The following is a 13,758-nucleotide window of genomic DNA, read 5'->3' as shown; positions in this document are numbered from 1 at the left end:
TGTGACCTACTTCTGGCATTTATGTAACATTAATTCATCTCCAGCGTGGTAGTGCTGATTTACTAACAGGGCCCCTCTTGTCCCAGTCAGCCTTCACTCAGGTCACCCTTCTCTCCAGCGCTGGGTATCCAGGGACTCCTAGCAGCTTAGTTCTTCATTTTCTTCTTGGTTATGGCAGTGCCGTCTGTCCTTGTGAGTGGAGTCTTGCTTTGTACACAAAACCTGCCCGGGAAGATCCCAAATCCCAGGCACAGAGAACAGCATTAGACAAATACTTCCAGATTTTCTCCATAACCACAGCAACCACCTTGAAAATCAGGCCAGGAAGAGGAAATGCAGAAGATTCTTGTCTCAACATCTCCAAAGATTTCTGTATAATGCACTCATTCTCCTTCCCCAAAACCAACATGTAAGGACAGCTGCCGCTGGTAGCATTAAACCAGTCTGCCAACTGTAGAGTGAGAGCTTCTGACTGAACAGTCAGATGCCCAGGTCTGGAGCCCATTGTTTTAACATAGCATGTAGAAGTGCCCAGTACTTGTGACTGAAGTGCCAGGACAATCACAGAATCATTTTGGTTGGAAGAGACCCTCAGGATCATCGAGTCCAACCCTAATTCTAGCAATAAACCATGTCCCTAAGAACTTCGTCTAAGCATCTTTGAAACATCTGCAGGGATGGTGACTCCACCACTTCCCTGGGCAGCCTGTTCCAATGCTTCACAACCCTTTCTGTGAAGATTTTTTTCCTAATATCCAATCTAAACCTCCCCTGGTGCAACTTGAGACCATTTCCTCTTGTCCTATCACTTGCTACTTGGGACAAGAGGCCAACACCCTTCATGCTACAACCTCCTTTCAGGTGGTTGTAAACAGTGATAAGGTCTCCCCTCAGCCTCCTTTTCTCCAGGCTGAACAGCTCCAGTCCCCTCAACTGCTCGTGACCGGCCACCAACCGGGTTCGGCTCTGTTCACCACAACCCTTTGGGCCTGATCATCAAGTCAGTTCTTTATCCATTGAATATTACACCCATCCAGGCCATGAGCTGCAAGCTTCTCCAGGAAAATGCTGTGGGATATTGTATCAAAGCAGATGTTCCTAAGATTCTTTCTGCTTGTCCTGCTCCTGACATTTTTGTGTTAGTATATACTGTTACAAGCTTGCACAGCTAATATTCTGTAAGGGTTCTATTAAACTTTCAGTGAAGTCAGTAAGCCATTTTTGCCTGAGTATTCATATGTAAGAGATTGGGTCTGGGACAGCAGTTGTACAGTCAAGAATTTCATATTTAACTGTTTACTTTTTGTGTGTCTCTTTTTGCATGCCTGGTCTCAGACTCCAAGGAAAATTCATATTCATAGAGGATGAGTACTTGAAATTAAGTTTATGGACAAATTTCCCCTGCTGCTATCCAAAAAAACCTTTAATTCCAGGAATTATTTATGAGTTATAACCAAATAATGGTTGCCCACTAAGTGTAGACTGGCAGCTCCAGCACTCCTGTTTCCAAACCCATATGAATTACGCATTATTGTACCATTTGCCAGGAATTTCATTGCTTTTCCTGAAACGAAATTAATGTTCTTTTGTTGATAAAGTTTATGACATTAACAAAGCAGAAATACAGATGGAAAATCCCTGCTTAACACATTTCACCAGTACCCTTCTCCAGGTGAAATCTATGTCATGTTGTCTTCCATTTATGGTCCAAGTAAGACCAAAACACAGGGCACTTTCTAAATTCTCCTTCGCAGCAAAGTAAATATAATTCATTTTTCAGATACTAGTAGTTTAAGCTAATTAATATGTGGTGGTGGTGGTAGTATTTTAATTTAGCTGTCTCCCAGAGGTTATAATGATAAAACAGTACCAGCTTCATGTAAGAGAAATAAGTCAATATAATGGCCAAAGTGAGTCATCATAAACTTTGTCAATGTTTTCCTTCACCATTGCTGAAATGTTCCTTTTGGTGCCTTCTTAACCACTTTCAAGTGTGAACAGCCAGAGCCTAAAGGCCTGATTTCTGAAAGCAGCCTTCACATACAAGCAAGTATGTAGTTAGGATATCAAAGTGTGTAGGCACTTATTAAAATCAAAAGGGATTAACTCCATTATTTATATACAAGCGGTACTCATAAGTGCCCTGCCTAACCCTAGAGGCATCTAAAGTCCTTGGACTGAAGTTTCTTTTGAAGTGACTGTGTACACAGCACAAGCTATTGAGAAAGATACCTGGAGATGTTTGGGCAACATCAGTGCTCCTGTGTCTCTGCCCTGCCTGGAATGTGGCCAGGTGAGCTCATGTACTTGTCAGTCCATAGAGCACCTTTGCGGCAGTGCTGATCTGTTCAGGTCCTACTTGACTTTAAGCCCTGTTGAGATTCATGGCTTAATTTCTCGCCTGGGTTGGTTTTAGGTCTTGCTTTAGCAGTCAGTGCTCACTGCATACCTAGCATGGCAGAAAGCATGCATGAGGAGCAGAACAGGGCAGATAAGAGGTTTTCCAAGATCAGGCATGGCAGTATCTCGGCTACCTGTCCTTGGTCTTGTCTGCTAGTATGGGGAGACAGAGGGTCTGTGGGTACACTGGGAGACACATGGCTTCCTCTGGCCCTGACGGATGCTGTGACAGATGTTAGTAGATGTTTCGACCAGGTGTCTGAAGCATCTACCCTGTGCAGGAGACCAGGAGTGAATTTCACTTCTGTCTAATGAGGTTTGAGCTGTGGTAACTGGAAGACTGTCCTCATCAACCATTCCCATTTCCTCTTGCTGTCTTTGCCAATTCTACTAGAGAAAGACAAATAGCAAGGAGGAGTTGACTCCCTTGTACAAAATCACATCATCAGAGCAGTGTTGTGATAGAAGGGATCAAATCCCTTCAAGGAGAGGACAGACTTCAGCCAAGCTTTCTTAGAGCCCCAGGGGTGTTTCAGTCACTGAGCCTTGTGAGGGGGACTCAAACAAGGTGGACAGAGAAAGCACATGTGCTTTTATATGTCTCACTACTCTTCCTCCAGAGGATTTGTCTCTGGTAGTTACATGAAAAACCTGTTTGTTTTTTTTCTTATCACTTTGGCTTGTTTTCTCTGAGATGTGGCTCATCAGTTGTTTCTTGTCCAGTATTGTGAGCTGGACCATCAGTTCTGACTCCATTCTAATGGCACATGGTCACAGCTCAGCAGGGGTAATCCCCTGACTTCCTGGGACCCTATGAGCATATCTCCATCACTTTCCATCCTGCTTACATGCTGCCTCCCTCCTTAAATGAGATACCCACCCTTCTCTCTGGTCACTCATGTCCTGATCTGCCAGACTCTTCCCATGAAAACCACCCACAGCTACACTGGAGCACGAGTTCTCTTAGCCCATTGCCATGGTCTCCAGCAGGCACCATCACAATCCCTGCCCTGACCCCTCTGGGCCCATGCCATGGGGTCATGGCAGGTGAGGCCACCACCATCTGTTTCTCCATAGCCCTTCCCACGTGGTAGTCTAGGATGTCCTCCTACCTCTTCCCCTTCCCACACATTGTTCCTGAACGTCTTTATTTCCCTTTTCTGTCCCTCGGGTCATTTCCTATTGCCTGTCGAAACCGCACACCTACTTCTGCTTCTCTTTAACTTCCCTCCTAGGGACACTGAGTCCTGCTAAAAATGATGGTGGGGTCCTGACGCGGTTCAGGCTTGTGTGTGGTTGTATCAGATGCCTTGTCTCCAGTGGACTGAACCAGAACATAAGAACGTGACTATACTCGAGAAAAATATTTTATTACTCAAAAACCACTTGATTAATAAATATTTGAAAAATGAAATAAATTAAAACTGTACATTAAGTTTTACATTTCTAAAGTTTTAAATTAGAATTATCAATTCAAATCATTTCAGACTACGATGCACAGTAACAGCTGAATGATACTCTTTAAAATCAAGAAACATGATAAAACATTTCTGGTACAAAGACAGCCCTACATCATAAATTAATATTTCTAGCAATTAAACCAGCTGTTGCTCTTCATTATACGGATGAGTTTCTTGTTCTTCATGTCAACCTCATACTGTTTTGATCCATGGAAAAAGTAGAAATGTCCTAGAATTGGAAGAATAAAATATTGGCAAATTAATATTTCCTTTTTGCATACCTATTGCTATACACTTGCTATTTTCTCAAGTGATTTACAAAAAAATCATAACAAACATTTCACATGTGTATGTATTTGAAACACATAGTTTTTGGTCTTTACTTGCTGGTCTTTTTTGGTATAAATTACATTTTAATGTATTTACCATTTTTCTGAAGGGCAGCATCAACTGTGTGGCCAATTCCTTGGAAGTCAGTTGCTATTTTTCTTGGATATCCCCTTTCCATTGACTGGGTATTTTCATTGAAACTAAATAAAGAAATTGCATGAAAATAAGAAACAAGCATGTGATGTTTAATGTTGAAAAAAGGGAATTTTTAATAAATAAGTTTACTCTTAGCTGAAAATCCAGTAACTGTGAGCATCCGTGATCTCATGGAACTGTATAAATCCTGACTGTGTGAATATTTACATCTTTTGTGGCCTATGCAAGGCTGTTTTCAGAACATCAGACTAAATAATTCACTTCCATTGTGAGACTGATAGTAAGGCTGGATTTGACTTATACCGAGGAATAAACTTAAATAATTATTCAAGCTGAATATTTTAATTTTACAGCATGCAAACTATAAAGTGACCCCATGAGTGGCTTGTAAACTTCTGGTGTAATAATCTTTCAAGATAATATTACAGATTAATTGTTATGGCTAGCATTACTGTTTAACTGAAAAGTGAATATTTTATCTCCTTCCATAATGTTCTTGATAGATTTTCATTTATAAATGTCAGAGAGCACTTCTGCCCCTTAATAGCTACAGAATGAATATATGACATGATGACAAAGCTTACTGATATTATTTTTTTAAACTAAGTTCATGTAATTCTGCTTCACAACATATTAACAGAGTTAATTTGTCTATTAGTCACAGACTGGTAAAAGTAAATGGACGTTGTCTTTATCTCAGGTGTTACAGACTATGTTCTATGAAAATACATGACCATTCTACTGGCTGAGAAGGCTGATAACAAGAGGCCATGAATTTACTGTACAAACACTAATATAACTTGAGATTTTAAAAGCTGTTTTGATTATCTGCTGTACAGAAGAGGAATGAGCCTTACCTCCAGTACTTGTTGCCTACAAAAAGATAGGTTTTCTTGGTATTTTGATCATGAACAGCTGCATCAATTTTCCTGACAGTGGTGGGGAAGCCCAGGGTCTGAATAGGCTTGGGGAAGCCTGGCTCTATCCTGTAACCAGTGACAGCCCAGTACTTGTCATCTGCAGGAAAATGAGAAAAAGTTAGTAGGGGTTCCTGGGGCTGCTGAACTCCTTTTCATCAGACTCCCAGGGCTTTCTATGTAGAAAATGCCACCAAACAGCACAGATATCCAGCTGAGAACATGACCCTCTTAGGACACACATAAGTTTGAGTATTTCAGAGCTGTTGGGTTTTCTACTTTTTATAGTAATTAGAGTAATTAGACTCAATAGTCAAAACTCAAGATGTTCTCTATGTCTGTTTGGCACATTTAAAAATATATTTAAACAACAACGTAGGCAAACAATATTGTCTCAGCTATGGTGTCTCCCACTGACAAAAGAAGAGTAATATCATATTGTACTGGGCTGTTGTGAAGCAGCATTTGTTAATGACAGTAACAGAATTTTCAAAGTGAAAATGGATTTAAATATTAAGAATATCCTACATTAGTATTAGTATAATATTACTTCCATTATTATTGCATAACTTTAGCCTCATTACTATAACTTTATTTATTCATAAAAAGGACTGATGGAAATGTAAGAGAAATACCTTTAAAAAATATCACTCGATCCTTCTTGTCAACCTCATAAGCAGCATCAAAGCCAGCTGGCAGCGACGGCCAGAACGAGGAGACGGTGTCGTGCTCAATGCCTGAGAAATATGGACTTTTGCGCCAGACATAGCTGATAGAAACAAAAACAGCAGTGTTTCATTGTCTGTATTTCACTAGGAGATCACTAGTCCAGAAATGTACTTTAAATCCTACTGTCTGGGTGCTGGAGCCAGTCCTTCCTATGAGGCAGAGATATCATCCCTTATGGGACGCAGCGCTTCACTTTGCCCTGCTCTCTCATAGACATTTGCCCTTAACTACTGGTTGTTCTGATGTCACAGAGCAGTTGGGGTTGGAAGGGACCTCTGGAAGGGATCTTGTCCAGCTCCCCAACTCAGGCAGCTGCACATGTAGCTGGTGGCCCTGTAGACTTCTCCACCGACACCCTGCTGGCTTGCCCAACACAACACATGGTGTCTGTGGTAATGCTGACAGTTGAAGCTTTGTCTTCACTATGTCCTGTGCAGGTAGACACAGCTGCATTCTTAATTTTAATTTGTTTACAAGTGCTGATTAAACATTCTTGGGAAGCATGTTAAAACCCAGTTTAATGAGGAACTGTTCCTTCCTCCCCTTTCCTAAAAGCTATTAAATTTTTCAGTTACAGTCCTTTGTCTTGTTTCTAGAAGCAAAATCAGACCCACATCATCAAAGGAAGCTTGTTCAATCAAAATGCAATTACCAACACAAGAAGTGGGTGACACCCTGGCCTTGACATGCTCTTCTCCTTTGCTGGGGTGGATGTGCCCAGCCGACAACCCTCTAGAGTGCCTAGTGTCAGATCGTGCCCCAAAAGTGGACACCTCTAACAGCAGGGGCTTCCTACAAACAGTATCAGGCACCGGTCCATTGTGGACTTCTAGGTCAAAGTGCCATTAAAAGTCACCAGTGACACTTTCCACAGATCCCTGACCCACACGTGGGATGGTGTGGTGAGGATGGTGCTGCATGTGAAGCAGCTGGGGGCTAAGAAGTGGTACTGGGATTATTCAGCCTTGTAAAATTTTGACAGATATGGATGACGGTGAATGATGGCTTAAAACATTTTACTCACCTGTTAGTAAACTGCATTACTCACCCAGCCCTCCTGGGCTAGTAAAATTTTGCAAAGTTGCCTTAATAGTTTCAGAAAGAAATATCTTCCTTTGTAACCAATGCAAGATGGATTCCTTGAACTGAACTTTATGCTTTGCCTTTTGAACCTCACAAAAGGTGTTGCTAGAAATGAAAACACTTACCTGCCTTTGAAGAACAGTATTTCCCCACGGAGAGTGGTGATAGCATCAAAAGTCAAATGTGGGTCACAGTCCTCTGGTCTGGTGGGGGTTTTGGAGGGTGTTGTTTCTGTTGGTTCTTCCCTGGGTGACATTTCAGTTGGTGCTTCTGCAGATGTCATTTCTGTTGGTTCTTGTGGGGGAAGAGCTTTTGTTGGAAGTGCAGGAAATTGCCTGGGGGGTCCTTTGGGAAACGGATAAGTGTGGAATTGGAAGATGAATTAGTGTTTCATGTTACAGAGCTTCAGGATGTACCATATGCGGCACATTTTAAGATTAAAACTTGGCTACTAAATTAATGCCAGGGAAAGTTCCTGGGCAATTTAACTTGTTTATTTGGCTGCTGATGGTTAAAATAGTCTCTGGTATTATTCTCCCTGGTCAAGCTGTTGGTCTCTCTAACCGTATCTGCTCAGGAGTTCATGTAGAGCAAACGTCATTTCCCAAGGGCAGTTGTGCATGTAACCACTTTTTGTGGAAAATAAGAAAGCTTATACCACGGACATGGACTGTTCCTCTGGTATCATCGGAGAAAGGCTTTTGGACCTTTTGACTTACTGGCATGGATACAGCCCACAGATTCCGTTTTGCAGATGTAAACTTTTAGCCACAAAGTAACCAAGAGATTTGCTGAAAAATTATATCAGGAAATTAAACCTCAGTATCCTTCTTGCCATAGAAAGTTCAGAACATTTTAGCTATCAGGTAAAATTCAATACAAGTAGTTCTCCATCATCCACCAAAAAATGATGCTTCTTACCATAGAGGGCCTGAATGCCATCGATATCATCCTGAGGAAGCCTGTAGTCCCTTGTATCCTTGGGCATGTATATAGGATACATCAAAGCACCGAAGACATTGGAATGACCAAGACCTAGTGAGTGGCCCAGCTCATGAGCAGCAACAAGAAATAAATTGTATCCTAAAAAAGAAAATCCAGTTTAAAGAACAAACACTAAATAATTTTTTTTTTTGCATGACAGTGGGATAAAGGTGGCATCTTCTCATGTATGATTTACCTCTTTTTCATGGTCTTAATAAAACAGCAAAATGTAACTAAATCGCAAATAAGGGGTTCTCTGGCATCCGGGAGAGGAAATGAGTTTCAAATTATAAACATTTGTTTCTCACAGGGGAACCAGTCTGGGGGCAGTTTTTGCTCACGTTGTGGAAATTTTCCGGCCAACAAAGAACCGAAAATTCTTTAATGTTAATAATGACTGAAAACTGGTTGAGAACATTCTAGTCATCTGGTCAGATTTTGTGAGTCATGGAATTCACCTGGTAACTACTTCACAAAGACCAGTAACATATAATATCATCTCTGGACATTGCTGGAAACGAGAACACTATTATGTTTAATTATATTTACCAACAAACTCAATATATATTTTTTATTATTATTCACAGAAGTTAAAGATTTGTATCATTTTAAATGAGGGAAAAATAAAAAGGATGAGGGCTTGATATTGCAACTCGATACTACATTACCTGAGGGTGAAAAATCCCCCAGCTTGCAATGTCATGATTAACCAGTATTGCTGTTTCATGCTAACCTCATTTCCTTCACTGGAGGTGAAATTAGCATTATCTTCAGTGAACTGTCATTACTACAACCCAGGTCAAAATACGCAGAATCTTTTTACTAAATTACACTGACATTTTACATCTCAGTAAATACCAGAATTACAGCCATGGGATCTGTGACTTTACAGCGTCTTCAAGACAAAGATGTCTAATAAAAAAAAGGCAATGCAATGCTTAATGTTACCTACCATTATAGGTAGTAAATTTGGTCCAGTTTTCATCTTCATCAAAGTGGGCATCTCCCCCTATCCCATTGCCGGGGGGGTAAGCATGAGCCAGAGTTCCTCCTGGACCATCAAAGGAATAGAAGTCACCGTGAACTAAAAAAAAACAAAAAGGGAAAAAAGTGATGCTTTTCATCATCTGTGTAAGAAAAAGTGACAAATATCTATCATTCTCAGGCAAGGGAGTCCCCTTACATCTGGCTGCAAAGGAGATCATAATATCTGCTTGACCACTGTAGAGCCTGGTGAATCTCAAAGGGGTGACACTGCTCCAGAGCTGGAAGGCTCTTGCAATTGCTTCGTCTACATCAGCTTGTAGCATGTCTGGAGTGTAGTTCAAAATCCTGGGAAATAGGAGAAAGGAATTAAAAGCAATCAGATCACATGTGGCTGGGGCACATAGTATCAAGGTCAAATATTTTAATCGTTGCTTATTATTTGTGTGCCTCAAGTTGTGTATTTTCAAGTTATTTGCTTATATAATGGAGGAAGTTTTCACAGTTTTCTTTCACATTTTTCAGAAATCCTGACATTTATACTCTCAGTTGTATCCCTTCACTGAGTATATTATCCAGTAGGTTGTTAACTAACTAATGTAAACTCCTATTTTTTTTTTTTTAAGCACTGTTTGGAAGCCTAAAGCAAAGGCTATGAATACTCCTCACATTCATGGCCTTTTCATACCGAATGGGTCTTTTATATGGATAAATAAAGGAAGAAATAGCAAAGAACCTGTTGGTATTACATCTGCCTAACTTTCACTAGGATTTCTCAGTGCTGTATAGAGAAACATGTTTTAACATGTGTTACCTGTATGTCACATCTTCTTTCGTCCACTTAGGGCTGTGTGGAAAGGTGCTGTATGAACGGACATCTGGTATTCCACACCTAGGCTGCTTCATCATGTCCAGTGTTTTATGATTCAACTCGCCAGTCACCTCTAGCCCAAAGAATGACTGCATTTCTCGGATTTTGTCAGCCATGTGATTGAGGTTCCTTGATTTAAAGAGAGAATCTTTCTCTTCTTTAAAATCATAAAAATTTTCCAAATATTTCTGATGGGGAAGAAAAAGCAACAGCTTAGAACACAAACATTTCTTTTCAAATGGAGAGAGCTGTTAATAAAATACTGTACATCACTAATACATCACTACATTCATTTTCTCAATAAATTCTTTCTTAAGTTCTTGTCTGTAGTCCTTACCTTAGCAAATTGCATATCTTCTTTTCCCTTTTCTGGAGCCACAGGGAAAGCACAAGAACATGCCACATATAGTAACCCAAGGAAAGGAAGGATCTTTGTCTTCATCTTTACCCTGCTGTCCTATCAGCCCTTGCTAGAAAACTTCTCAATCTCTTCTTCTGTCCAAGGCTCACCAGTGTTTCTCTATTTATATCAGTTTTGTGCTTGCTAAAGTCAGTAACTGCATGACTCAGTTTAAAACATCCTCTGATTTCCCACAGAAACACAGAAAACAAATTTGGTTTTAGAAGCAAGCTAACACATGACAGTTTACCTTGCTCAAAACCCCCTGATTTCGCAATCATAATATTGGACAGCACTTTTTTTTCTTCATTCCTAAACTGGACGAGTAATATAAACTTACAATTAACTTAATCTATAATCAGTCACTGGATAAAAATCACCTCCTTTTTCAGAGATGCTAAAGGGATCTGGCTCTTTGTGAGGGACAACAATCTGTAATTCCTTGTAGCAAGTGGTAAGAGACCTCCAGAAACTGCCCCTGAGTTTTCTCAGTGTGGCACCCATGCAGGACCTCAGCGTGTCAGGGATGATTCTCTTCCTTTAGCCCATCTTGTCCCTGATTATTTTATTGACATAGCTGGTTATGCAAATTACTCATCTCTTCTCTTGAACCTGATATCCCAGCCTGGTTACAGGACCATCACCTGTTCTGCTACCTGGCCTGTGTAATCACAGATTTGTGGCTGCATTCTCTTGTTCTCCCATTTAGCCCCAGGCAATCCCCACACCACAACGTAAAGGTCTCAGTAGAACATCCCACTTCATTGGCCTTGGTCTGCATCACCTATCAGCCAATGGCATTTTCACAACTAACAAAGAAATGGCATAAATTGCCCTAAAGAACTGCAGGCACCTTGGGGATGCGGTGGTTTTCAGAGGAACTTTTTAATAGGTCTCCAAAGTCAGGTGGAAGATGATGAGGATTTGAGCTGTGGTTTCCAAGTTCCCCATTTTGCCAGAGGTCCTACTTTTGGTTCCGATGCCCTTTTCTGAACCTGGTTCATTGCACTTTATGCAGAGGTTGCAGAACCACTGTCACTCAGTTCCCTCTTTCTTGCCTGTCATTTCTGAGACACCCATCTTTTGAAGCAGAATTCTCTTGTGTTGACTTAGTGCCCAGTTGCAAGTTCAAAAGGAGAAATATGAGCTAAAAATAACCTACTTCTTTTTGAACATGAGAAAAAGAAGGAAAAGAAACCACCTTTCCAGTGCAAATAAACATATTGGAAACTTCAAAAAAACAACCCTAGCACCGCAGCAGCTGAGCTCTGCAGTCTGCAAGGTGGCCTGGGGAACAGGCATGGCCACCTTCCAAAGGAAACGGGACTTGAGATGCCCGACTGGAGTTTGGTCACACTGCATGCATGACCCAGGTCCCTGAACCGCTGAGATGAGGCACAGATGTTTGTGTCTAAGGCTGCAGTGGGGTGAGGGTGGCTTTGCCAGTAGCTCACGGCTGCTGTACCGGGATGCTCCTGCTCCTCCCATCCTGGCCAGAACTCCTGCTGCTTCCCTGTGCCTTTCTGATGCCAAGAATGCCTTCAGTCAACTGCTTCAGAGGGCTACAGCTAAGGGAAGGCAGCCCTGAAGAATGGCCCCTAACCCCACCAACAATGGTTTTCTGCTTGGGTTAGCAACTACACTGGCTCCCTGAGAGCGAGGAGACCCAAGTCAGCATGAAGGAGGGGTGGGACAGAGCAGATAGGAACAGGGGTGCAGGGATTCAACCAGGAGTGAGGCTGGGACACTGGGGACTCTCCTTTTGGCAGCAGCAAGGTAAAAGATTGTCTCAGCTGGTCACGGGACAGCAACCCCAAAGTGCATTCATAGAGTACGGAGACTGCATTTCCTCAAAGAAACTCAGGTACAAAGCAGAGCTATTTAAAATACTGCATTTGTATCTCTGCACTCAGTAGCAGCAGTTAGAATACAGCACTTATCCTCCTTGCTTTCAGCTAAATGGCTTGTAAACACCCTGCTCACTGTGTCCAGGGGATCTGGGATGAAGTAGAGCAGTGAGAGGCAGCAATAACTAATTGGCAAACATTTTAGCAAGCCCTTCTTAATGTTTAGGAAGCTATTATTTCTCACTGACTTTTGCATGGCTGCCCATAGGCATGTTACAGCTTCTTCATAGCTGTTGGCTTCCCCTTCCAGAGTCTGTTGCCTGCGTGCCTGAGTTAACATTTATGGAGCAACTGGTGAGTGCTGGGCAGGAGAGCTGGGTCTTGTGAATGCATTTGGCAGCACAAGTGGGGAAAATTAACAGCTGAGGCAGTCTGCACAGCTCTGAGATGTGTGAGCATGGATCCAAGAGAGGACTTGCCTTCTGTGCTGGCCCAAAAGATATTGTCAGCTTTTAGGGTTCCAACTAATATGGGTACTCAGTTCTGGTTTTACATATTACAGGATGCAAACAAGAACTGTCTTGTAGATTTAATCAGAGGTTTAAAGTGCTTGAAAATTGTGTTGTCACTGGACGTGGTGGAGCTTTGTCAGCAAAGACACAGCTCTGATTTAAATGGGGTGAGCTGAAATGAGGAAATGACCTCACATACCACTTTTGCCTCACTTATAGGTCTACCGGTTCTTGAGTTTTGCTTAAGGGGTCTCAGAAGCACTTTATTCTTGAAAGACTGAGCAGGTTGGGTGCCTGTTTCACGCCTTGGCCCCATAGGTAACCACAACAAGATGCTGATCTTCCCCTATGTCCTGGGAGGCTGCTCCTCTCTGTGTCCCAAAGTCGCTGTTCCTCTCCAGCTGGATTGGAGACTGTACAGACCACAGCGGTGACTCTTGCCAGCTTCTACAGCAGCAAAACAGCCAGGACGGATTCAGGAACACTGCTCATTTCTTCCCCCAGCTCATCAGCACTCCGACTCAGACGTCCCATATCGCCGGCAAGTGCCTTAATCACTGCACTCAGGGACAAGAGTGGGTGCTTTCCCAGGAAGACCCTTGCAGTAGAACTGAGTATTTCACTGAAAGCCTGCCAACATCCAGGCTAATACTGCTCCATCGCAGAACTGTTTGTCCTCTGACAGCATAATTCATATTATCACGTGGGGTCTAACCCAAGTGCCAGGCTTTTTAACACATTGGTCAAAATTCTAGCTAGGAATTTTACCATTTCTTTTTTTTTATATGGTTGAAATTCCATTCAGAAATGTCATGCTAGATCTGTTTAGCAGTTTTGACTTATGGAAGAAGAAGTGGAAGGATAGTCAACATAGTAATATAAACAATTGTCATTAACTCTATAAACAACCGCAATTTAGGTCAAAGGAAGCTTTAACTAACTAAAAATATACATGCCATGATTTCACCTCCTAAATTCACAGAAAGATCTGTAGATGTCTTCTTTCCTACCTCATCTTCACTCATACTGTTTCTAAACTCTCCCTCTGACCTGCTTGTGCTAAAGAAGCAAAATGAGATATGAAG

At 41.7% G+C, this 13,758-nt stretch overlaps 1 protein-coding gene across 1 annotated transcript; it reads right to left on the bottom strand.

The window, feature by feature from the left end:
* Window positions 1-3,755: 3,755 nt before the first annotated feature.
* Window positions 3,756-10,394, bottom strand: LOC309440938 (stromelysin-1-like). The gene is made up of 10 exons (XM_082055230.1): window positions 10,252-10,394; window positions 9,858-10,102; window positions 9,243-9,391; window positions 9,012-9,143; window positions 7,997-8,158; window positions 7,201-7,420; window positions 5,899-6,032; window positions 5,204-5,363; window positions 4,287-4,390; window positions 3,756-4,089 (listed from the first exon to the last, which is right to left on the bottom strand). Exons 1-10 carry the CDS (start codon window positions 10,354-10,356, stop codon window positions 3,989-3,991), a joined length of 1,512 nt encoding a protein of 503 aa, XP_081911356.1. The 5' UTR covers window positions 10,357-10,394; the 3' UTR covers window positions 3,756-3,988.
* Between the last annotated feature and the right edge of the window lie 3,364 nt (window positions 10,395-13,758).

Source organism: Streptopelia decaocto (genome assembly GCF_964273445.1).
Source record: "Streptopelia decaocto genome assembly, chromosome: 1".
Classification (NCBI taxonomy): Eukaryota; Metazoa; Chordata; class Aves; order Columbiformes; family Columbidae; genus Streptopelia; species Streptopelia decaocto.
This window is presented reverse-complemented; position numbering and strand designations above follow the sequence as displayed.